The 25,459-nt window shown below is 37.7% G+C and overlaps 1 protein-coding gene across 4 annotated transcripts in view; it reads right to left on the bottom strand.

The window, feature by feature from the left end:
• The window catches only part of CPED1 (cadherin like and PC-esterase domain containing 1), a 148,052-nt gene that overhangs the window by 68,052 nt on the left and 54,541 nt on the right, over positions 1 to 25,459 (bottom strand). For all 4 annotated transcript variants that reach the window (XM_053977349.1, XM_053977350.1, XM_053977351.1 and 1 more), the window contains exons 8-15: positions 17,108 to 17,250; positions 15,657 to 15,729; positions 13,893 to 14,060; positions 12,770 to 12,874; positions 11,558 to 11,727; positions 5,117 to 5,184; positions 4,754 to 4,798; positions 2,712 to 2,898 (exon numbers count right to left, since the gene is read on the bottom strand). In XM_053977349.1, the coding sequence (XP_053833324.1) occupies positions 2,712 to 2,898; positions 4,754 to 4,798; positions 5,117 to 5,184; positions 11,558 to 11,727; positions 12,770 to 12,874; positions 13,893 to 14,060; positions 15,657 to 15,729; positions 17,108 to 17,250 (959 nt within the window). The remainder of the gene's footprint in view (positions 1 to 2,711; positions 2,899 to 4,753; positions 4,799 to 5,116; positions 5,185 to 11,557; positions 11,728 to 12,769; positions 12,875 to 13,892; positions 14,061 to 15,656; positions 15,730 to 17,107; positions 17,251 to 25,459) is intronic.

The raw sequence follows: 25,459 nt of genomic DNA, 5'->3' as shown, positions 1-25,459 counted from the left end.
TATATCTATGGCTGCTAAACTTTACTTGCTCCTAGAGACTGCTACTTCTAATATCTTCTTTCTCTTACAAAATGCATGAGCTTTTAAATAAAAACAGTGCAAAACAGGATTTGTAAGTATTTGAAGTTCTTTCAAAAAGAAAAAATATTGAGAGTAACATTTAATCAAAACAGTGGCAGTGGCAAATATTCTGACATGAAATCTGTGACTGAAATAATTTTGAAATCAAATTTGTGATGAAGTCAGTAGGCAGACAAATACAATCAGAAGTGTAGCTAGCTGCTGAAATTGTCCACTAGGCAAACGTGATGGATTCCCAAACTGCTCAGAGAGACAAACCAGAGCAAAGCTGAGCTGTGCTCTTCTTCCTTCAGCAGGGAAATAAATGCTGAAAGGCACAGAACCTGCACATGCGGGGCTTTTACTTTTCAGTGTAAAGAACATCTTGCTATTGTTTTTCATTCTATAAGGAAGAAATCTTTGAGGTTTTCACATATATATCTATTCGTGTTGACTTCATGTTAACTTCAGTTAACATTAAAACAACAAAATGCTGGGGGGAAGAACTTAATGACAGTTTCTTTTGAAATGATAAATCAAGACTGATTTCTTATTGAAAATACAGGAAACATATTGGGCATTAGATCAGTAACAACTGCATAGACTTTCTGGTTAGTAGCAGACACTCTAGGTCAATGCATCTGCTTCACAGTCAGTCAAAAGGTGGTGTGTTGGCCAAGTACTTCATGTCATGAAGCAAAGTTAGCTCTGAAATGGTTAAGAATTTTTCTTCCCAAGTAAATCACTGTCCCTGTTCTCCCGTTTATCCAGTCACTAATGTCTAGTATGTAAATAAGCCAGTTCTCTGTTTCTGAGGTACCTGGCCCAGATAAATAAACATTTTTTTTTTCCTCCCAACCTTAAAACCCAGGTCATACCCAAAGTACCTATCGGTATTGTCCCTGGTACATGCTGTTGTCTCTGACAGAGCTGGTTGGGAAAGCCAGAACTGTGCCAAAGTTCATAGCAGCAATTAAAGATCATGGTTTATTGTGGATCAGTGCTCAAAGATGATGTTTAGTGATGACTCTGCTCTCTTCTCTATTGTCCAGCTTTATAGTTCTCTAAAAGATTGCATAAGCTGGGACTCTTGTGAATGACAAGATGACCCACTTAGTGGATGAGAGAAAGGCTATGATTGTTGCCTACCTAGATTTTAGTGAAGCCCTTGGCACTGTTTCCCACAGCATTCTTCTGGAGAAAACTGGCTGCTCACACCTTACATTCACATACATTTTGCTGAGTAAAAAACCGGCTGGATGGCCAAACCAATCACATGGACATGGAGATTGAGGGCACCCTTAGTCAGATTGCAGATAACATTAAGTTGGGTGGGAGTGTTGATCCAATGGAGGGGAGGAAGGCTCTGCAGAGGGTTCTGGATAGGCTGGATGGAAGGGCTGAGGCCAAGTGTATAGGTTCAACAAGGACAAGTGCCAGGTCCTGCACTTGGGTCACAATAACCCCAGGCAGAGCTACAGGCTGCGGGCTGCAAAGATGCCTGGTAGAAAAGGACCTGAGGGTGCTGGTCTAGAGCTGCTGAACATGACCCAGTGTGTGCTCAATGGCATTCTGTCCTGTATTAAGAATAATGTGGCCAGCAGGACCAGGGCAATGATTGGCCCATGTATTTGGCACTGGTGAGGCCACACCTCAAATCCTGCGTTCAGTTTTGGGCCCTTCACTACAAGAAAGAGACTGAGTGACTGGAGAATATCCAGAGAAGGAAGGAAGCAAGGTGAAGGCACTGGAGCACAAGTCTGATAGGGAGTGGCTGAGGGAACCAGGAGTATTTATTCCAGAGAAAAGGCTGAAGGGGGACCATGTCACTCTTGGCAACTACTGGACAGGAGGTTGTAGAAGGTGGGGGTCAGTCTCTTCTCCCAAGAGAGAGGACGAAAGGAAATGGCTTTAAGTTGCACCAGGGGAAGTTTAGGTTTGATAATAGGAAGAATTTCTTCACTGAAAGGGTTGTCAAGCATTGGAACAGGTTGCCCAGGGAAGTGGCTATGTCACCATTCTGGAAGCAATTTAAAAGCCCTGTAAATGTGGCACTTAGGGATGTGGTTTAGTGGTGGGCTTGGCAATGCTGGGTTAACAGTTGGACATGATGATCTTAAGAGCCTTTTTTAATGTGACTTCTGTGATTCTATGACAATCCCTTGTACTACAACTATGACAAAAATGGATCATTCTGAGTTAGTAAACTTGAACTTATTTCTTCTTTAGAAGCCAGCTGCCCTATTTTGAGCCATGTAAACAGACCAAGCCCAGCAGGGCAGCAGATTAGGGCACAGTGCAAAATTAACACCTGGATACAAAAGCTCAAATTCTCTGTCATCTACTGTGTGCAGTGTAGTGATAGTCTTTTCCTACCCAGCTTTGATGCTGTCAGTGACTTCAGAAGCTGGGTAAGATATTGGAGCTGAACACTCCATTAAGCTAGGGTTAATTATGGCTTGAGAACAACATATGACCATTGCCTTCAGGATGTTAATAATAAATACAAGTTTCTCAGTGTTGAACTCGCCCTGACTTTCCTGTGATTAATCTATTTGTGTTCTAGAGGTTTGGAAACAAAGAAAAAATGCTGGAACACTATGACATATTTCCAAAATTAAGTTTTTACACTCATATTTTGTTGCTCATACCTTGGCCCTTTCTTGTTGTCGAGATGTACATGGCATTGACAGTTAGAGGGCTCTGCTCCTATCTTCACTGTGACCATGTCAAATGGCACTTCTGCATAGTATTCTCTGATCTTTGGGTTAAACTGAGGATTCAAGTCCAGCTGTGGACTGCTGAAGATCTGTCTGATATGAGAGAGGGTATCTTTATCTGTTCCAACAAGATAGAAAAAAAAAAAAAAAAAGTGAACTGTATGAACATTTTGGAACATGCAACTTCTGGGAGATTGATACCATGTACAGTGGCAAGATATTTAATGCCTAGTGACTTTGAGACTCATAATCCTGCTGCAAAGTTTTAATGGAGTTTGTAATGGTACTTGAGAGAAATCTGTAGGCCTTGGAGGGATTTTAAACATTCAGTGTCCAATAACTTAAGTCCTAGTCACAAAACTCAAAGCCAAGGGTAAGCCTTTGAAAATGGAAGGATTAAATCTGGGAGATCTGTCTCTAGTTAGTTAACTGGAACTTAAAGAAGAGGTAGGCCAAAATTCATAACCTGCTTAGGTACCAGGCTGTGTACAGGGTTTATGTACAAATGTAATTTCCAATAAAAATCAAAATAAGTTAGACATACTCTTACTGTTCATAAGAACAAGTCACATGGAGATATCAAGACACATGGGGTCATTTGAAGTACAGCTGGAAAAATGTCTTATTAAAATTCCTATATCAACAAATTCCAGCTCCTTTCCTGTGTATGAAATCTCCACAGTCAAATCCTATTTGCTCAAATGTGTCCTTTATGTGATAGTGTTTGCCAAATTACTTATGAAAATAATTATTTGTTGGCAACCTACTTATGACAAATATTTTAATCCAGCCTATTGGATTCAGATTTACAGTATAACACATTCAAAACTGCTTTACACATATATTCATTAGTACATGTTTTAAACTGGGTACTTCAAAAAATATTACTGATATGAAACTCTTTTATTATAATATCTGAAAAATCTTGTGGCCTAAAAGACTCAAAAATGATGCAAATATTTTTATTTCTACTTTGAAATATCTGCCCTGAGAAACAAAACAGGGCAATTTGAGAACTCTCTTGCATGGATTAAAATTTAAGGGAAAATATTCCAATGGAAGAAAAGAATTCCGGCTAGATTTGTAGGGGAATAGAGACACATTGACACACAGAAGGTATTTAAAACCCCCCCTACTGATGAGTATAAACATTTCTCCATATTCTGTATGCCTTACTTAGAAATGTTGTCTCACTACTAGCTTAAAAATGAGGAGGAATTTCAAAGTAAAATTAATTGAGGTATTTTTAAAATAAAGAGTCATGCAGTTAGAATGGCGATGCCACTCAGCCAGCTCAGGAGTTTTTCTGGTCTCTATCTGGCACAATAGTTCCTGGAGGCAGCATGAGATCAGCAATAGAGGGGACATGAGGCTCAATGGGGAGCAAAACCTTTCCACCATAGTGTAATGGCTTCACATTTAAAAACATGCCCCTCAAATAATTTGAGAATGAGGAAGGCAGCAGAAAGCACTGCTACCATCAAAAAAAAAAAAAATTACATCTTTACAGATCTTTAAAAATACTTTAAATATTCCTACATGCATATATTTTAGAAAAACTTCTCATCTCTTAAGCAGCTCCTTAATACTCCATTATTGAGCTGAAGACAAAGCTTTAAACAAAGCTGATTAAACTCCAGACAAGTTTAAAGTTTTTTTCCACAACAAAAAATGGATGCTGAGGTTATTGGAATGAGGAGGGGCAAAAGTCTTTTGAAGTGTGACAAGGGATCAATGAGTTCTGGAATACTCACATTAATATGCACATACAGCAAAGTTTAATTTTAGCTTTGAGGCTTATTTAATACAATAGCCCATTTATTGAGTTTTTATAAACATTCTTGATGCTTAAAAATCCTTTTTTTCTCAGTAAAAGCCCACAAATTCTCTATTCACTTAGAGATAATGTAGAGAAACCCAAGAATTTTTTTCAAGAAATTTCCCCTCTGTGGTCTAGAAAGACCTTTACTTACCATAACTGCATTGTCTTTCTCCAGTTTTACTGGAATAATGCAATGCTGAAAGACAAACAGAAACAGCTAATAATTTTCTGTTCTCACTCTGATTACAGTCCTATTGGAGAAGCAATTTTACTTTTAAGAGACACATTGTACTTTTACTCTTTATTGTGCGAGATCTTCACTTTAGGCTTGTCAATGCTGCTGATAGACCCCACGTAGCAACTTACATAAGATAAGGAAGAAATTGGTCTTTTATATGTAGCTAAGACTTTCCAGCTGGAATACAAGGCAATGTGATCTAAATCCACGTGTTTTCAGAAATAATAACAAATAGGAAAAACATACTGTATAAATTATCTCACTCTGAACCCTTACCTTCATGATTCTTCCTGAAGTCAGAAGGAACATTCTGCTTAGGAGTCGTATTTTCTTGAGGAAGTTGCCTGTCAATTCAATAGCAGACATATTTCTACATGAATGGAAGGAACAGAAACAATGAAATATTTTGCAAAAAAATTCTTTATGGTAGCCCAGGACACATGGTATTTTAGTATTCTCCATAGAAAAATGAACCTTCTCGATTCATATTCCCAGCATTAGGAATATTACCTGAGTGAACATAACAGGAAACACACATTCCATAATACATGGCAGTACATCACATCAATAGAAAAAAAAAAAAAATTACAAAATACAGTTGCAGTTCTGGAAAAAGGGAGAGTGGATGTAGCCAAGAAGAAAATAAACCATATCTCTTAACTGCTTCTATGATAGGGTTTTTTTGCATATACTTGAGATTAAAAGATTAAATTTAGACTTTGGTCAAAAAGAATTAAATAAAAATGAAGGCATGCCTCCAGGGGATTATCTGGGCTGACATTAGCATGAATTACTAAAATGGAACCTCTATGTGTTTTGCTTTGTTTGCAAATTCAAAACAAATCCAGTGTGTGTGTTTGTGTGTGTGTATGTGTGTGTGTCTGTATATATGTAAAATCTCTGTGAAAAAAAGACAAGTAAATTGCAACAAATAATCAATATGTCAGTGGTGCCCATATTGTGAACTCTGCAGATTTTTTCTTTCAAGTAGAATTTTGGTAGCATGGTAGAAAAAAGGTAGTAGGCTTCTCTTCAACCCTCTGGTTGATAAGACCTTTTTGGAGGTCCATTAGCATTTCTTGAAACTTTCACTGGTTCTCCTCTCAGCGTTTCCTTTAGAAGTTCTCATAATGTAGCTTGTTCCTGAATACTGAAATTCAGATTTTGAAGGACACAAAGCCACTGTCTGTGCCAAGGAAGGGAGGTGGCAATATTGTTCTGTGCAATCATCCATCACTGATATTTGAACAGGAGCTTCTGAAAGCAGTATTGAGATCAATCATGGAAAAAGGTAAACTGTCCAGTGATAAAAAATGCCCAGTGATAAAACAGATTTCTGCATTAACTCAATGAGATAAGGAAAGAAGCAGCTGGCAGACCTGTGTGTGCAGGAAAATGTAGTTCTGAACTTGCAGTGTCTAGACAACCACCCTAAATTCATGCAAATTCATTACCTACTGCAAAGGAGGCACTTAACAAACTCTTTCAGGGCTTGCTTTCCAAGTTCTAAGTAATTTTGAACCCCTCTTTCTGCTTGTCAAGGAAGTAAAAGCTAATATCTGTCAAATACTGTTGCATATAGGTAAAACCTTATAAAATAAGGGCCTTGTTACCCTTGTAAAATCGTGGCTCAGACCTGCTACTTCAGCTAAGTAGAAGGACTATCCCAAAGTGACTCAGCTGAATTAGAAGAAAAACAAGTTATATAACCATTATGTGTTCACATCGTAGTGTATGGTTCGATATGTTTGTTATGATTTAAAACTATGTAACTGATAAAGGCCTGGCTGCTTAAAAAGGCCTGGCTTTTGCAATGAAGCGGCTCTCCTTTGCATCTGCCTGGGGATTCTGCGTCACTTTGCTTCATACATCTAGTGCCTGAACAAAAAAAAAATTTTCTCTTCCCTATTCCTTTTTTGCTTGCCTGGTCCCAAACCCTGTTTTACAGTGAAAGCAACATGTCTTAACTCTATAAAATGACAGACTTTGGTTTAGTGAGAGAACACTTCAGGTGTGTGGCAGGAGAGCCACCACCACTCACAAAGGAACAGCATGACCTGTATGAATCTCACATCTGTAGAGACTGCAATTAACTTCAGATAGCATTAAAAGACATATAATAATTATATCTGATTACAGCAGGGTAGCAAAATGTAATATTTGGAAATCATATTAGAGAAAAATACTCAGATTACAACATGGCCAGCAGGACTGGAGCAGTGATTGTCCCCCTGCACTTAGCACTGATGAGGTCACACCTTGAATCCTATGTTCAGTTTTGGCTTCTCACTACATGAAAGGCATTGAGGTGCTGGAGCATGTTCAGAGAAGGGTAATGAAGCTGGGGAAGGGGCTGGAGCACAAGCCTTATGAGGAGTGACTCAGTGAGGTGAGGGTGTTTAGTCTGGAGAAAAAGTGGCTCAGGGAAGACCTTATCACTCTCTACAACTGCCTGAAACAAGGTTGTGCCAGGTGGAGTCATTCTCCCACGTAATAAGTGATAGAATGAGAGAAACCTTTCCAATATAAATGACTCTGTGGTTCAATGATTTATCTATGCTGAAGCCTGCGCTTTTTAATCATCAGCACCATGAAGCTTTCTTTTGTCCAAGATGCTTGCAATCAGCAGACTGAGATATGATGCAATTATGAAGCTCCTCCTAATACAGAGGGCTTTGCAGACTCCTTTCCTTCACATGCTGTTACTTAAGAAAGGACCTTCATCTGTTTGAGTGGCCCCCTATTTACTATTTACTTAGGTATCTTGGAGGTGTCAAGTACAGATGTGCTCTTTGCCTACACACTTTGCAGTTAGCTCTAATGAAACTAATGTCTGTTCGTCAGTACTCTTGGTGAGTGCATGCTTGTCAAATTTACCTTTCAGCAGATTCCCAATGTGTACATCCCAAACCATTAACTGTGAACCTGCTCTTTAGGAATCTCTCTGATTCAGCAAAGAAAGGCAAAGGATTGACTTAGCAATATTAATATAACTCTGATTGTCTATGCAATCAGACATAAGCAATGAAGGACATGTATAAATAGAATATTTCACAAAATTTAAATATAAAAAGAAAAAAACTAGTCACTTTAGGTGTCTCTGATGGATATGTTATTTGTGAATGGTGCAACTTGTAATGGGTCATAAACTCAAGATTGAGACCGTATTTCAATATTCAGTAGAGTTATGCATTTTCTTTCTTTAGATGTTGTTATGTAGTTCTCTCCAAAATAAGTTCTCTATCTTGTAGAGTGTTTCTTTGGCTTCAGTCACAGTTTCCATGAGGGCATTTGGGTCCTTAAATGAAATACCTTGTGGTGATCTTCAGAAGTGAAATAAAAAAATTCAGATGCAAGAGTGGAATTAATTTTCTGGCATTTAAAACAGTCTCTTTCATTTCCTCCTTCCCTCTGTCTCTCACTCCTCCCATTCTAGGTCAGTGATCTTAGCCTTTTTTTCCTTTGTCATTGCCTTTTTCTGTCCCATAGTCTGAAATATGTTAATTTCTCAGATTTCTCAGGTAATTGACATGACCAAGTTAAATTCCAAGTAAGTATTTTCAGCCCAGATTCAGTCTGAGGACTGATGCTTCCAGTTGGAACTAAAATAGGGCTTGCATATGAGAAGCTAGAACCACTTTTCCAAACGCATCAGTTGATTTCAAAAAAACATTTGCAGCTTTTTGAGCTGCTTAGGCTTTTGTCTCTTGCAGATACAGAAGGGTTAGCTTTACTCACTAATCTGATTCTTCCATGCTATCTGACATAACGAAATACACTTTCCATGACACCTCATTGCCCCTATTCCAAAAGACAGCATTTATGGTATGTCCTAGTCATATCATGAGCATAAACTGCATAGAGTTGAAGAAAGTCCATAAAAAATGCCAAAAATGTTTTTCAGAGTACATGTTAAGTGTAATATCTTATACTAATACATGTGAGGTGGTCATTTTCACCTAGGCTAATTATTTCATTATAGTATGAGTTTCTAGAGATTTGTTTCTCCTGTGTAAGGAATTCAGAGAGTTCATTAATACCATTTATGGTTTCAACACTAGTCATATAGATGAAATGAGTTAAAATATGTAGACTAGAAAACATCTTTATATCCTGCCTTCATCCTATGGAGTAATGACTAGTGAACAAAGTAATTGTACAAGACCTCAGTTAGGAGTCACTACTTTTCCCACATATTTCTTGTTTGCTTGGACAGTCAGTTATGCAATCACTAAATCTGATAAACAGAAATACCAGTTTTCCACAATCAGAGAAATAAGAACTGTTAAATAAAGCAACCAAACAGCCTGGCCTTAACTGAAGAAATTCAGGAAAAGTGTTCTGATATAAAAACTCATCAAAGCTCGGGAAAAAAAAAAAGATTAATCAAAGCTCAAAGAGAATGCATACCTGAGTTATTTGGGGAGTAAGTACTACTAAGCTCTTTCTTCCTTGCAATTAAGTATAATCACATGCATATCTGACACATGCATCACCCTCACATGCATGTAGCAAAAGGAGTGGAAGATTCTGATTTAGCAATGTCAAAGTATATGGTTTTTATACAGTGAATGAAGAGAACGGTGTTATTAGCTTAGCCACTGCAGAAAAATAAAGAGCAAAGAAGCAGATTGGCCTATGCCCTAAAGAAAGGTCATGGTATTTCTGCATATTTATACACATACAATAATGTTGAGCTTGAAGGAAAAAAATGAGGCCAAGGGGCTTGCGCAAAGTGAGTGAGTGGCACAGCTTAGATTAGAACAGAAAGCTGCTAAAGGCTGGTATGCTTTGATATGCAAACCTAAATATTTCTGCAAAAGGGCAAGGGCTTACATATGAATGCAAGCAGCTGCATCTTTGAGTTACTTCTCATGGAGTGATCAGAGTGATCAGCAGAACAACAATAATTTAGCACTTTCATGGAGCTGTGTATATTTAAAACACTAATAAACAGTTACCTAGTACAGTGATAAAGTATAAGCTCCCCTTTACAGTAAAGCAAACAAACATACAGAGATTTGCCGAAAGCCATGACCAATTCAATGAGGAACAAAATTAAAATTAAGAAATCTTATAGATGCCTTAGATACTTACTTCAGCATTCTCCCAGCAAAATGTACGTACTAATATCATTCACACCTTCATCATCAGACTCAGTGGAATTATCTAACTATATCACATTATCTAATGTGCCTCTATTCCCAAGTCCTTGTTTGTAAATCATAAATGTCAGTAGATAATATGTCATACATGTATATGAAATATCATTAGCTAAGAGATAATGAAAACAGAAAACACATTTTGAAAAATTTTATACTAAACATACATAACTAACAGTATAGTATAAGTTTACTCCTTCCTTCCTTCCTTCCTTCCTTCCTTCCTTCCTTCCTTCCCTTCCTTCCTTCCTTCCTTCCTTCCTTCCTTCCTTCCTGACCTTCTTCTTACTTCCTTCTTCCTTCCTTCCTTCCTTCCTTCCTTCCTTCCTTCCTTCCTTCCTTCCTTCCTTCCTTCCTTCCTTCCTTCCTTCCTTCCTTCCTTCCTTCCTTCCTTCCTTCCTTCCTTCCTTCCTTCCTTCCTTCCTTCCTTCCTTCCTTCCTTCCTTCCTTCCTTCCTTCCTCCTTCCTTCCTTCCTTCCTTCCTTCCTTCCTTCCTTCCTTCCTTCCTTCCTTCCTTCCTTCCTTCCTTCCTTCCTTCCTTCCTTCCTTCCTTCCTTCCTTCCTTCCTTCCTTCCTTCCTTCCTTCCTTCCTTCCTTCCTTCCTTCCTTCCTTCCTTCCTTCCTTCCTTCCTTCCTTCCTTCCTTCCTTCCTTCCTTCCTTCCTTCCCTTCCTTCCTTCCTTCCTTCCTTCCTTCCTTCCTTCCTTCCTTTCCTTCCTTCCTTCCTTCCTTCCTTCCTTCCTCCTTCCTTCCTTCCTTCCTTCCTTCCTTCCTTCCTTCCTTCCTTCCTTCCTTCCTTCCTTCCTTCCTTCCTTCCTTCCTTCCTTCCTTCCTCCCTCCCTTCCTTCCTTCCTTCCTTCCTTCCTTCCTTCCTTCCTTCCTTTCCTTCCTTCCTTCCTTTCCTTCCTTCCTTCCTTCCTTCCTTCCCCTCTTCTTCCCTTGTTCTGTCATTCTTTTCCTCTTTCTCTCCTCATGAAAGTAAAAACTTCTTGCCAAAAGTTCAGTGGATCTAACCTTGTCATTACAGCATTCTTTTCATCTTTTCATAAGGAGTTTAAATTATGTTCTTGGAATATTATGCTCTCTGACCTGTCTTTTGTTGGACAGAAAATTTGGAGCCAATCAAAATTATTAATTCTCTTGGAAAAATCTTCCCCTGAAATTTTATATTTTCTTTACAGTTTTGCTTTTAATTGGTGCATAAATTAAGACAGTCTTAACCCTGGGAAATGCTCCTAATTTAGAGTTTACATTTTTTCAGAAAAAAATGTACCTGATTAATCTTTCTTAAAAAAAATTATGATAGTTCCAATTAATTTTCAATCCAGAGTCCTCCAAATTAGATAAAGAAACAAAACCTGTTCTATTTAGAAACTTAGCTACACTTCTGAAGGCAGAATGGCTGACAGGGCTCCATATGGGAAGATAGACCTTCATCTCAAGGGTTGCAAGTTCACCTACATCTACTGAAGAATTAAGTTTTATGATGCTCACTGGAAATATTGCAATTATGTAACTTGAGAAACTACCTTCAAAATATAAAATAGTTATCTTACCAGTCTGAAAGATTTTTATGTGCCTCTTTATTCATGAACTGGAACTGTTGAAGGACACTAGAAAGCAACCAATGCACAGTCAGGACTGAACTAAGCCGCCTCATTGGGTCTACCATTCGATAAAGGTCACGCAGCAACATTTGGATCTTGGGTGTAGAAGAAGGGAAAAGCTGAGAAGAGAGACACTGATTTGAGACAACACAGTATGATATTTGTAGAGTGCAAAGATGTGAAAAATGATCAGAAGACAGTATATACAGCATAGGGCTGGTTATATATTAATGTTCTTTCCCACGTACTTAGGAAAGGACTGTCATACCCAGCCTTGCAAATCAGGATTACCAGTACTGACATGGAAGTTGATCTCCTCTGCCTCTGAACTGGCCCTGAGGTTAGCTCAGTTGGTCAGAGAATGAAGCTAATAATGCCAAAGTTACAGGTTCAATCCCTGTATTGGCCATTCACTTAAGAGTTGGACTTGATGATCCTTCTGGACCCCTTCCAACACAGATGATTCTATGAATTCCAGATCCATTAGACTCAATGCTTCTTCAGAAAGTGTCATCTGTCTCCAACCCTAATACTCATCCAGGAAGTCTCATAGGAATTTTGATATCATGCACACTTTCTGAACAACAGATTCAATTGTAGATCCTTTCTTTTCTGAATACTCACCATTTCCCTCATTAACAGTGCCTATTCACAGACACTGATTGTTATTCCTCCATCTGTGCTCTTCTCTAAAAATGAACTCAAAGCATGAAGAAGAGAACATATTCCACCTGCTTTTTTTTTTTTTTTTGCCACTTTTTCATCTATATCTACTCTCTGATCATGATCTCAGTATTGTACTTTCTCTAGTCCATCCACTCACTGTTGCTTTTGCTTCATTGTCATTCTATTTTCTTACCACCTCATTAGTCATTTACACGGTTCTCCTTCTTTTCCTTTCCTTCTATTTCCTGGTCTCCATTTCTGCTTTAGCTGTCCTGTTCAGTGGAAGTTTAGTTCAAATACTCTGTTGTATTTCTTTATCTATTGTAAATTAAATTCAAATGATCCACCAAAGTAAAATCAGTGTTATCTCTATATTCTTCTTTCTCTGCCCATCCAGCCTAATTACAGAGACAGCAGAGAATGGTACAGAAGGAGAAATGTTATGAGATTTACATAAAATATATATCCAGTAAAACAAAACCCTATTTATTTTACCAGCTCAAATTGTCCAAGACTCTTCAGCTCCTTTATGAAAGTAGTCACTGAATTTATCTCTTCCAAAGAGAAACATTGCTCATCTTCTCTGTTGTATGTTCCATCCTGTGAAGGAAAGGGCAGCATTGTCTGGTGAAATCACATGGATAGCAATGTGCTTTCATTAGAGCCCAATCCCTTCACTGATCACAGGAACAAGTTACAGCAGCTCTCAACTAGCCCTAACCTCAGCCAGCCAGCTCCTAGATACTCATCCCATTTTTCAGTCTAGAACAAAGCTGACTGTGCCCTAGCTTTGTCTAGAAAAGAACCCACAGAAACCATTCTCTGGAGCACAAGCTGCATAATCATATCACTGCATGTCTGGATATCTGCAGCTTTCTACTTTATCCTGACATAAATTTAGAACCCAAGACCCTGTTTTAGCCACATTTGTCCAAGGGGCAGAAGTTGCCTGGATAATTTTGTCCCCGTAAGTCTTTCAAGCAGGAGACTCCTCAGAAATGCATTCTTAAAAGTTCCCAGAATGAGAGAAACACTACTGAAAGAGATGTCCACTTGTCAGAAATTATTTTCACTAGTGAAGTAAAATTTATGCAGATTTTATAAATGGAAAAAAAAAAAAAAGTGTAATACTGGAACTGGATCTTGCATTGAGAATTAGACACAAAGTTGTAAGAAACATAATCTCATTCTGATGCTCATGAATCTCCATGCATGAGTTAACCAATTCTGGATGAAATTGTGAAAACACAAGTATACTAAAAGTATATTTAAAAAGTATATTAATAAAAGTATATTGCAAAAGTAATTAAATGTATATTATAAAAGTATATTTAAAAAAGACAAATTTTTAAAAGAGTGGGAAAATTTATTTTTAAAGCTTTAAATATATGTTTAAATCATGGTATTTTTGAAAATTACATAATTTGAGAGTAGAATTTTTATAAAAGAAAATTCAATTGTTCAATATAATAACAGTTTTACTCCTCAGAATACAATAAAAGATGTTTCTGATTAAATAAATCCCTCATTCTATAAGTTGGCACCAACAATTTCAGAAGCACACAATTTAAAATTAAATATTTTCAAATAATAATACAAAAAAGTTGGAATTAACTACCTTGCTCACAGATGACTCATATATTTTTTGCAAAGCTTCTATGAAACTGGAAGTTGAGGATTCATTAGATAAGAGAAATTTAAATGTATCTTCAAAAATAAGTTCTTTGGAAATTTGGTCCTGAGTAGTTGATTCATCCTCAACTTGGAAGTCAAAGTTTTCATGCACCTGTTGCAAAAAAAATTATAAAAAATTATAGTTTAAATAAAAAGTCCAGTCTTCTCATAGCAAAAAATACTAAACTGGAACTTTGAAAAAAGGTAATAACAACACAAACTGACAGGATTATAGGACAACAAATGCTGTGCTGTCACAACTCCGTACTGCAATGTTTGCTGCCCTCCAGAGGACAGAATGTATTGCAGATACATGTGAAAAGATTTTTTACCGTATTTGATTTGAAATTTGATTAAAAATATAAAATATCAGATTATATGTTAATATAACTCCTTAAAAACTCATGTACTAAGGATTACTACAGAACATCTGTTACTACAGATGAAAGTATAAGTTTTACAATATATAAACACAATTAACAGATTTGTGGTTATGAAATATGACTAAAACATTAATAAACACGAATGTAACATCAATATGAATAGCTTGTGTGCATACTATAAATTCCATGTTATAATATTCAAAGTTAATGTTGCATTAATTATCAACAGCAATTTTCTAGAGACATTTGGTTTTTCCAGAAAAAAATACTAAATCCTACTGATTTACTGTAAATTTATGGATAATGGATAATAGTTGAAACTTCTATACAGGAAGGTAAATGTTATGTTTTATGTTTATTTTTTAAACTCTTCTGGCATAATTTTTACAGCCTGGTATACAATTATTGAATTGTTAAGACATACCACATTTCTTATACTACTAAATAAGTCTTCTCAAACTAATTAAAAGTATTGTCTCCATGGACTTTTTAAATGCTGCAAACTTCCTTTCATATGTGCATTTTTCCTATGTGTTTAAAGGATTTTTTTCCTATGTGTTTAAAGGCTTTTTTCTGAAGAATGCAGATATTGACTGCACTGTTATTACCAGACACTTGAACAGATTTTAACTAATTTTTGTCAATATTTGTATATCTTAAATATAAAGAAACATTTTGCATACCTAGGCATATGCATATTCATGTGTATACAGGAGGTAATGAGAACAGCTGGAAAGCAGTACAATAATTGTTTCAGGACAGGTTGTTCTGAGGCAGGAGTGGTACAAAAACAGGTTGTTGTGAGGCAGGAGTGGTACAAAATCTGGCACAGGTCTCATTTCCCTGGTTTTAAGGGCCTTGTGGATCATCCAGGAAGAAGACAGCACAGTGGAGGTCAAAGCAAGTAATTAAATGAAGAAGTACAATCCAATTTATGGAGAACTTTAATTTGTATTAAAAGCCAGTTGTGGTTTTTAACTTCCTCCATTCATCTTTGTTCTGTCACATTTAAAACCTAACTCCACTTTCATGCAGTGCTTCCTATGGATTTTGTTTCACTGATATTCATTTGGGGTAACAGTTAATTTTTTAATGTAAACTGAAAAGTTTGCACATTTTGATGGTCTGGTGACTTTCATCACAGGAATTCTGACTCTTATAAACTGATTTCTTCTACAGGAACTCTCCACAATCAGCCCAAATTAATATTAAAGTGTTGGTACATTTCTTAGACATTTGAGGGTACCTATCAAAGAGGCTTTTCTGCTGTGTTCGTCTTGGTGTAATTTTTTGGAGTGAAGCAATAATTTGTGCAATTTTCTCACCTTAAGGACTACTGGGTGTATGGACATGCTGAATCCAATGTCAAAGGTTAGCATTTGAAAACATTGGCTGCATCTGAAATACAACATAAAAGAAATCCCTTTCAGTGAGGTTAGGTACTGTTGTGAAATACAGAATCATAGAATAATTTAAGTTGGGAAAGACCTTTAAGATCATTGCTTCCAATCATAAACCTAGTACTGCCAAGCCCATAACTGAACCATGTCCCTGTACATAGTAAAATTCAACACAAACACAGGTCCAAAGAACACATGCAGGAAAACATATTCACATAGGTCAAAAAGCAACATGTGATACAGACTAAATAAGTTTCTAAGAAGAGCCAGCAGCATTAAACATGGAAGGAGTCAGATTGTGACGTGATGAAAATAGTGCTATATAAAAGTGTTTTTAATGACTGACAGAGAGGGAGGTGAATTATGCTGAAGGAAGAAACGTCTCTTGAGGAGAGTGAATGAGGTCCTGCAAAAGCTTTGAAGACATTTTGAAGGGAAGAGATGGTGAAACACTCAAGGCTCAGTTGAGCCAAAGAGCTCTGCAGCAGCTATGGGGATGTTTGGAGGCATGGGCCAGGAATTATAAGCAAGTCTTGTGTTATACAAACAAGAGAGTCCATTTCATTGGTAAAAAAAAGAGATTTTGGACCACTGTCAAAATAGCTTCATCCTCTTGACACTCCTCCCCTCCTTGCTACCCTCTCCACTCACAATGTAAGCTTTATTCCCAACTTGTGTGAGTCAAATAATGAGCTTTACATTACTGCTACTAAAACACCTGGTTCTCAAAATAGCTTAAACACATAAATTTAATAAATAGCAACTTATTTAGTACTTATCATAAAAATGTTGGAGATGGGACATAACATACATAGAATAAACAATAATTTTATTTAGTAAAAATATTACATAATTGAGGTTGATTTATATGTAAGAATTATAACACTAAGAGTAGTGATTACACACAGAAATGCGACTTTTGGTGCCTAGGTACATTTCATAGCATACACTTTATAAAGTGTTTTACAGTGTCTCTTGTTCAGATTGCTTGCCAGAGCCAGCTCTATACAATCTGAGCTACTCCAGCATTAAATATTTGACATATGACAGAATGCTCACAGAAAGGAAATACAGCTTTAGTATGTTAGGACTAGCCCAATTGTGAGTGATTTCTGTTCATTTGTGCTGCCTGAAACACTTCATTAGGACAGCATCTGTTCCTAAGTATTCATCATAACCTTTTAACAAACTACAAACACTGTGGATGGATATTGAAGAGTTGTAGTCCTTAAATGCAGTATGTCCTTACTTTATAAAGAAGTATGAAATGGATGGGATTTTTTTATTTTAAGATTTGTGTATCTTCTGCAATTTTTATTCTGTTCTAAGCAGCTATCTTGACCCTAGCATTACAATGACTACTGCAAGTCACTTACTGATTGAAAGAATTTGGTCTTGAGGTAGATGATTTGCTGAAGACCTCAGTTATAAGTAGAAGTTTGTTTATAGCCTCCTTCATGTTGTTGAAGGCTTGTTGGGGAGAACTGTTCCTGAAGAATATCTCAAAAAACCTTTGCAGCTGTGAAAGAATACATATATTTTTGAACATTTAGAGTAAATCAGTGCTTAAAATCATAAATTAAAAGACTGATAGAAATAAAAATTGCCTCAGAATATCATCTTCAATTCTTATTCATTTGTACAATAAAGTGCAATGAAAAGCTCCACGCAGCATACCAATAGAGAATGACTTTTTATTTACAAATAAGTATATCAGAAACAATATCTGTATTAATGGTTTTAAAAATTTTGCTCAGACCCTTAGCTTACTTTGATAAAACTGTCATTGGTTTTAGGCAAAATACTCCAAAAAATGCTTGTATCTTCATCAGTGGGTAATAGCACACTCAAAGTAAAAGCCTTCTCTTTTCCTAACATACTGTGCCAAGGGCTATCCTATTGAACCTCGACTACAAATCCCTACCCACAGTCAACAAGCTTTAAACAGAGTATAGAAGAAAGATGCTGAAAAATGATCAGCCACTGGAGCCTGTGTTTTGACTGAACTCTGCATATTCTGTGTCTTTCAGACTCATGAATCCTCCCAATGTCATATTTACTGGCCTGCACAGTACTGTCCTCAGGTGCTTTCATCACTCATGCAAATTCACCCTTATCATCACTTCAGAAGGAGATTCAGGGAAAAAACTGGAGCAGCACAGAGACACAGTGAAGAGTGGGACATAGGCAGGTTTTGTAGTATCAGAGTCCTTGGTGCTAAGAAAGGGGCTGCCTTTGAACGTTTTTCCATTAGAGTTATCATACAGTACAGAACCCAATTTAGATTGGAACTATGTAAAACTATTAGATAATAAAGTAGCACTATACTACCAAAGAGACACTTTCATGTAGCAAAAAAATACTATCTTCAGAAATAAGGCAGGTAAAGTATATGCAGAACACATACTAACATTAAGAAAGGAAAAATTTCTGATTATTTCTGAGAATTTCTCTATGACATTTATTTAGAAATGTCAGTGTATATTTTCTATTATCACCCACTAATACATGCCCCAGTGGAGTAACATGATAGAAGCATGTAGGCTTCTGTAGACAACCCTCCTGAGGATTGATACGCTTGGCATTTCTCTATCTGCCTTGGACTGCTACAGCCATGAACAAGTATCCACAGCACATGGGTTACCCAAGCCTGGGCCTTGGTAAAAGTCCACAACAAAGTTTAATGCGATATTTTGGCTCCAAGGCATGATCACAGAACCACAGGGAGCTCTGGAGGTCATCTGGTCCAGCCCCCCTGCTTAAGCAGAGTCATCTACAAAGTCGGTTGCACAGAATTGTGTCCAGAAAGCTTTTGAATACCTCCAAGGATAAAGACTTCCACAACTTCTCTGGGCAACCTGTGACAGTGTTTGGTCACCCTCAAAGTAAAAGTGTTTCCTGATGCTCAGAAGGAACATGCCATGTTTCAGTTTGTGCCTATGGCCTCTTGTTCTGTCACTAAGCACCACTGAAAGGGACTTTGTTTTCTTTACAGCCTCCCTTCAGCTATTCATACGTCATACTTTGATGACATCCCTCTGGCCCCCGAGAAGCTTCTCCAGGCTAAACAGTCCCAATTCTTTCAGCATTTCCTCATATAAGGAATGTTGCACACTCTTAATCACATTATGGCCCCGCCCCCCACCCCAGACTTCCTCCACATCCCTCTTGTACTGGAGAGTGCAGAACTGGACACAGTAGGCAGACTGCTGGCTGATGGTCAGCTAGGTGTCCTAGACCCTTTTCTGCAAAGCTGTTTTCCAGTTGCTGGCCTCTAGCACGTGCTGGTGCCTGAGGCTGTTCCTTCCCAGGTGCAGGACTGTGCACTTCCCCGTGTTGAACTGCATTACATCCTTTTCAGCCCTTATCTCCAGTCTGCTGAGGTCCTTCCAGGTGGCAGGATGATCCTCTGATGCATTAGCCACACCTCCCAGTTTTCTGTCATCAGCAAACTTGCTGAGTATGCACTGTGCCAAATCATCCAGACATTTAACAAAGCTGTTGAACAGGAATAGAACCAGTAAGGATCTCTGCATACAACGCTAGTTCCTGGTGATGTGCTATGATGTGCTCACACCAGAACTTACAGCATACTTCTCTACACCCTAGTCCACAGAATTTTCTAGACAGTTTTGGAGTCTCCCCTTGTGAGCATAAATACTTTCAATCACACTGGTCTGCACTGGCACAGATGAATGGCTTTCGGTTTCTTCAGGTAGCATACTGCAGTTAAATGTAATAAGCACTTTTCAATTTCCTTTTTAACAAATACTGTAACATTGCTTGCAGCCAGCCATGCGATATACTTGAATATGCAGCTAACATTGATCCTCCTTTGCTCTCTTCAGTTTCACTAACTCCATCCATTTGTGCTGGTAGATAACTTAAGGGTAGGAATTTGGTCTGTTTGCCTTCCTGCTCTTATCACCTCTGTTTTTATTTCAAAAAGTGGTTGCCTTTCCAAGTTTTACTGACTAAAAGAATGGTGACCCATGCACAGATCTGTGCTGAAGGCATATAATGCCTGTGACTTTATTTCATCTTTTTAGTAAAGCTACTTGCAATGCCAGTAGGAAAAAAATGACAACAATATATATGGCTGAAGTTATAAAATTAAACTTCTGACTGCAGGAAATGGTGAAGCAAAAGTTGCATGTATAGCCTCTACGCTGTTCTCTGTATATTTGCATGATGCTGAAATCTTGAATTAAATCACACTGTATTTCTATACTGTAGAATGTTTTCCATATGTACTGCAGTTCCATGAGCATATGGGGTAAAGGAGCCCCAGATGCATTATTTAGAGATTATGCAGCTCCTCACATCACAGTCTATTTCATCTCCAAAGCAGGCTGAGAAGGAGTCCTTGTTTCCCAAAGTCTAAGACCACCAAAGCTGTGTTTCTCCTATAGAGTGGTAGAAAGATTAAGAACAAGAAGCTCCACATTTTTCAGAGCAGTTCTGATTCAGATTCATCTCCAAGTGAAATTGTTCCACTTCAGTTCCTTGTTCAGGACAAAACCAGATAATGAACCTGTTCATGTGAAATGAATTAAAAAATTAAAATGAAGGCCCATCTCACCAAGGTGGCTCTTCAGCTGAATTTTGCAATTATTTCCAGCACCTCTGCCAGATTCTGCACACAACTTACATTCCTGCTGCTCTGGCTTACACTTTTTCTCTAACTTCTTAAATCTCCACTGGGTATTGAAGGACGAAGTGAGAAGATGTGCTATTGTGCTGCACAGGGAACAAAAGGAGTTGAACTTCTATAAGGAGAGATGGGGATTACTGGAAGGAAGAGCAAGAGCACTATCAGCTCATCTCCTCTCTCACCATCAATCAATTTCCAAGTAAACACAAAACAAGTAAACACAAAGGATACATAATGGATACATTTCCAGAAACAAATGATGAAGACAGGCTGGCTTGCCCTACTGGTTCTCAGAGCATGCTGTCGGTTATTAATAGTCAACTGTTGCCATCAGAACAGGCATTAAAATAAAACTGGCATCTCCAAGAAACTGCATTTTAGTTACAGCTCTCCTTAGCCAGCCTAGAAAAGAAACATTGCTCAACAGGTTCTCATTAGAGGATATCAGATTTTAGACCAATGTTTATTCTAAGCCAATAGCTGAAAATAAATATTTAGTCAGGCTGGTTCAGGACCAATAGAAATGAGATGAATACTTCAGGTTAAATTCCAATTAATAAAAAAAAATCCTATTTAAACAAATTCAGATTAGGTTTGACTCCAACAGATTCCACAGGATTTACAGCAACAGATAGGAAAAATTTAGAGTATATGGAATAAAGGTGATAATATGTGAAAATCTGCAGCAACCTCAGGTTCTTCTGAGTGAATGAAAGTATATAAATATCTCTGTTCAACTGCAAAATACTAAAGAGCTGAAGGCTTTTTCAAGTGACCACCACTGGTGCTGATCCTCTCACTTTCAAAGAAAACAGACTGCCTGTCCAGCAAAATGCACCATTGATAGGGTGTGATTAACAAAAGCATGGAACAATTTAGAGAGGACAGAGTAGGAAATACTGCTGGCAGTTACAGGAACCTGTTCTAGGAGAAAGCTGACCTCTGGCTGGCCAATTTTTAAGCAGAGGAATAGGGTTTAAATTTTAGTAGGCTGTAAGACTAAATGCAGACAAGCACATTTATTTTATACAATGACACCATTATATACAGAACTGCAAGATTTCTCAGAAGCTTGAAGGTGTTCATCCAAATGCTGGACTCATACAGTTGGAAGTATGTTCCAAATATTTATGTAATGCCTTACAGAAGTGTGCAAATGCAGTCAAGTTGCATGGATCAAGTACACTTTTTCTGTAAAGGCAGAATGAACTAGAAATACTCTTCAGATTAATTTAAACTCATTGACCTCTCACTGCCCAATAACTTCTTGCTTTAGGAAAAGCCACTGGGGAAAAAAAAGGTCAACTCAATATTAATTTTATGATGCTTTTTCTTTTACCTATTTTGACATCTAGATTTTAAAATCTGCAGTCATTAAAATTAGCCTTATAATCTCAATGTCATAGATCACTCTGTCTCCTCAAAAATACACTGAATCATCAGGTAAAGGTCTGACACATTGAAAAAATGCAATTTAATTGACTAAGGAATTCTGATTTGCAGACTTCATGCATAGAGCCATGGAGCCTGAAGAGTGGAAACCTGTGGCACTCACTGGGCTGAATGTTATGATGACTGTAGTAATTCCCTCAAGAAGATTTTCCTTGGGCAATTTTTCTGCAAATTAATTTCTCAGGAGAGCTGCTGGGGCAGCCTGGGGTAGTTACCTGAATGGTCAGCTGAGGATTGCCCTGAGAAAGAGTATAAAACCAAACTGTAATGATCTTTCTGAGCTTGCCTTCTAGCTCAATCCTAAACAATCTTGCCTCCTGATGAAACAAACAAGAAAGTTTTTCCTTAACTAACATTGGGAATGGCCATAAATGCAAACTTAGAATACCTTCCTTTATTGACTGCACTGATTAGCTCTCTGCTGATTGTAACAGGTGTTCAGAGACACAGCTCACGTGAAGAAAATTCACTCAGGTGCCAATATTGTAGAGGAATCCCACACTACAAGACTACACAGCTTATGTCTATGTACAAGCTAAATGTCTAGGTTCCCTTTACACCTCACTGCAGAAGACAGATGCTTGAAGAGCATAATTTATGCCATACTAAAGTAGATGTCTCAAAACAATGACATTAATTGCAATCTAAAATTGCTTGGTTCCCCTGGGGAATCTAAGTGAGACACTGAAGACAGACAGGAGATCTGTCACTGGAGTGCTCACACAGCCTACCCATGGACACCACCACCTGTGTGCCTGGAATATGCAGAACTGTCTGCAATGATATTTGACCCAACCTACCATGACACAAAGGAATGTGACCATCAGCAAGGTTAAACAGTAACCAGGAAATTACAAAGTGACTTTTGAAACAAAGAAGTAGTCAGTTTGGGAAATAACAGGAAAGGAGCAGGGGAAAGAAAGTGAAGGAGTGGAGAAAGCAGTAGTGGAGAAAGCAGCCACCAAAACCTGGTCAGGCACTGCCACAAATCAGCCTGCTGGCACCACAGCTTCTGCCTAGACTTCAGGGAATGCTGGGATGTAAGGATGGGCACAGGTCCTACGTGGGTACATGTGAAATGGGCACCCACAGAGCAGGGCCCCCACTTCTCCAAGCAGAGGTGCACGAAAGAAGGGAAGCTGCATCCCAGGAGAGCAGGACTATGTCTAACCTGTGTTGCCTGTGAGATAGAGGCTGGATAAACATGGGTGAATGAGCAGATGCCACCAGAGTTTCAGAGAGTATTTACAGAAGGATGTTTAGAAATGTGCAATGTTCAATTAAGTGTTTTAAGTGCCTGGTATCATGATTTATCTCTTCTGTTATTGAAATTGATAGAAGGTATATTATAATTACTGGCTGCCAGTTGATTGTATATCATCAGTTAGACACTTCTGGGTTTGGTTAAACAATGTGAACTCCTACAGTTTTTCCTGTAACAGTAACTCCCCTTTGGAGGCATAGATGAGCTCTGAACCTACCTCGGAGGTAAGGAGGTAGAAGAAAAGAGACCACTACTGAGTAATTCAATGCAATTTTGAGGTTTACATTTTGGGATTTAGAACATCCTACTTTACAGTATTCATACGAATCGATTTTGAAAGACCTTACTGTTCCTAGTAGTAGCTGTCAAAATGACATGGCAGATAAAGTTATCAGGATAAGACTAACAACTTTCAACATAGGCTTTATTGTCTCAGTTCACTTTTGTACATTCGTTCTTTTTGCTGGATCTATCTTTGGTGAAATTTCTTCACCAGGTCCAAATACTTTTGGGTGTAAGTGGTTGTTCATAGGTATAAAAATACTGGCTTACACACAAACAAGAATCTCCTTGATTATATGTATGGAAGTATCTAGATATCTAACATGCCTGCAAGAATAAAAACTAATTCCACACAGAAGGCCAGGAAGAAGCAATGAAGCTATTTCATATATTTTCTGCTAGCACAGGTGGACCTTTCTACTGACCAGAAAATATAAAAATAGTCAAAGGCCATGTAATGGGAGAAAAATGTACCCATGAATCAGGTACCAATGATTCCAGAATAAAACACAGAGAAAATAGTTCAGTAATTTAGCATAAGTTTATTGCATTAGCTTCAGGTAGATCTGTTTATTCCAGTCCTGATTTATTGTTAGGAAGTGCCCTTTCTCTGCAGCTCTAACATGGCACTTGATGAAAGGGGAAATCACATTAGTGTCCAACTATTTTTTACAGTAGATTTCCCAGTTCTGTATATATTTTTAATTACATATGATTTTTAAAAATATTATATTAAATTGCCCAGAAAAAAAAATATTCACAAAAAAACCCAACATCTTGCCCCTTAACACTTTTATAACTTAATTACATCGAGAAGAAAAGGCCATCTGAGAAAGGTTTCTTTTCTCTAAAGCTCCTTTCTCCTAAGACTAAGTCCAAAAGCAAAAAGCCACTCACCAGCTTCAGCAACCATGAAACGGCTTTTTGACTGAGTCTGAACTAAGAATGGTTTCCCAATTCAGCTCTGACTTCTTATTGGGAAAGTAAAGGTGATTTACCAGTATTTCCCAGGTTGCTGTGAGGACCAAAAGTGTATCATCTTGACTAAGGGAAGCTGGAATTCAAAAAAAAGGAAGAATGAGAAGAATCAGGGTAGTAGGAGGCAGGTCTAGGAAAGCTGGAAGCCACAGAAGGGCATGCTTACATAGCTGACTGAACAGCCAAAGCAAGAGGATATGTGAACTAGAAAAACACCAGAGAGCTAAGGGCCAGGATAATAGTGGAAAAACTTATGACACATCCACATGTTGTAGAGGACAATCAGTCTCAAGCTCTCACTTAGCTAAATACGGATGTTCAGAATGAGAAAAGCAGAAAAGAACTCCAGAAAGAATTTTATTTGTGCACTGTATGACAGGTTGACACAGATGAAGAAGACAAAGGAGGAAGGATTTCTTATCTTTCTTTTACGACAATAATTAAGGATATGAAATCAAGTCATATTTGACTTTACTTAAGTTTTAAAGCAAACAAATACTCTTTCCCAAGCAACATGTAAATAATCTGTACAGTATCATTGCTTAAAGACATTGCTAAGACCAAAAGTATTCATGAATTTAAAAATCTAGTAGAGAACTGCATGGATAAAAGTCCACTGGAGCTTATTAAACATCAAGACATATATTCCACTTCCAGTTTTGTGTTTCTAACCCCGCAGGTTACCAGAAATAGATATAGTCTGCCTAGGGACACTACCACTTTTTGTTTGTCCTGTTAGAGTTTCATGATGCTCTCTTGACTGCCACAAATGCAGGGTCAGACTAAGCATGTCTTGGATCTCCCCAGTCCAGTCTGACTTCCATTCTTATATCAGTGAAAAGAGAAATTATAGATACCATGAGGAAAGAAAACAGAGATGTCATTCCATTATGTCCAGTCTCCCAGAAAGAAGAGCATCACAGCATTCTAACAGCACCTAATGAATGAATTTAATTTTAGTCCCAAGTAAACATGCAACCTAATTGATTAAGAATTGATGGTAATTTTTCTTCTGTGTTTGCTCCTGTAAGTGACAAGGTAGTGATATTAAATTTAAAAAAAAAAAAAAACACAATCAAAAAACCCCCAAACAAATGT

This window comes from Vidua macroura, chromosome 5 (assembly GCF_024509145.1).
Source record: "Vidua macroura isolate BioBank_ID:100142 chromosome 5, ASM2450914v1, whole genome shotgun sequence".
NCBI classification, from domain to species: Eukaryota; Metazoa; Chordata; class Aves; order Passeriformes; family Viduidae; genus Vidua; species Vidua macroura.
The sequence above is the reverse complement of the archived record's forward strand: the minus strand, read 5'-3'. Positions and strand labels throughout refer to the sequence as shown.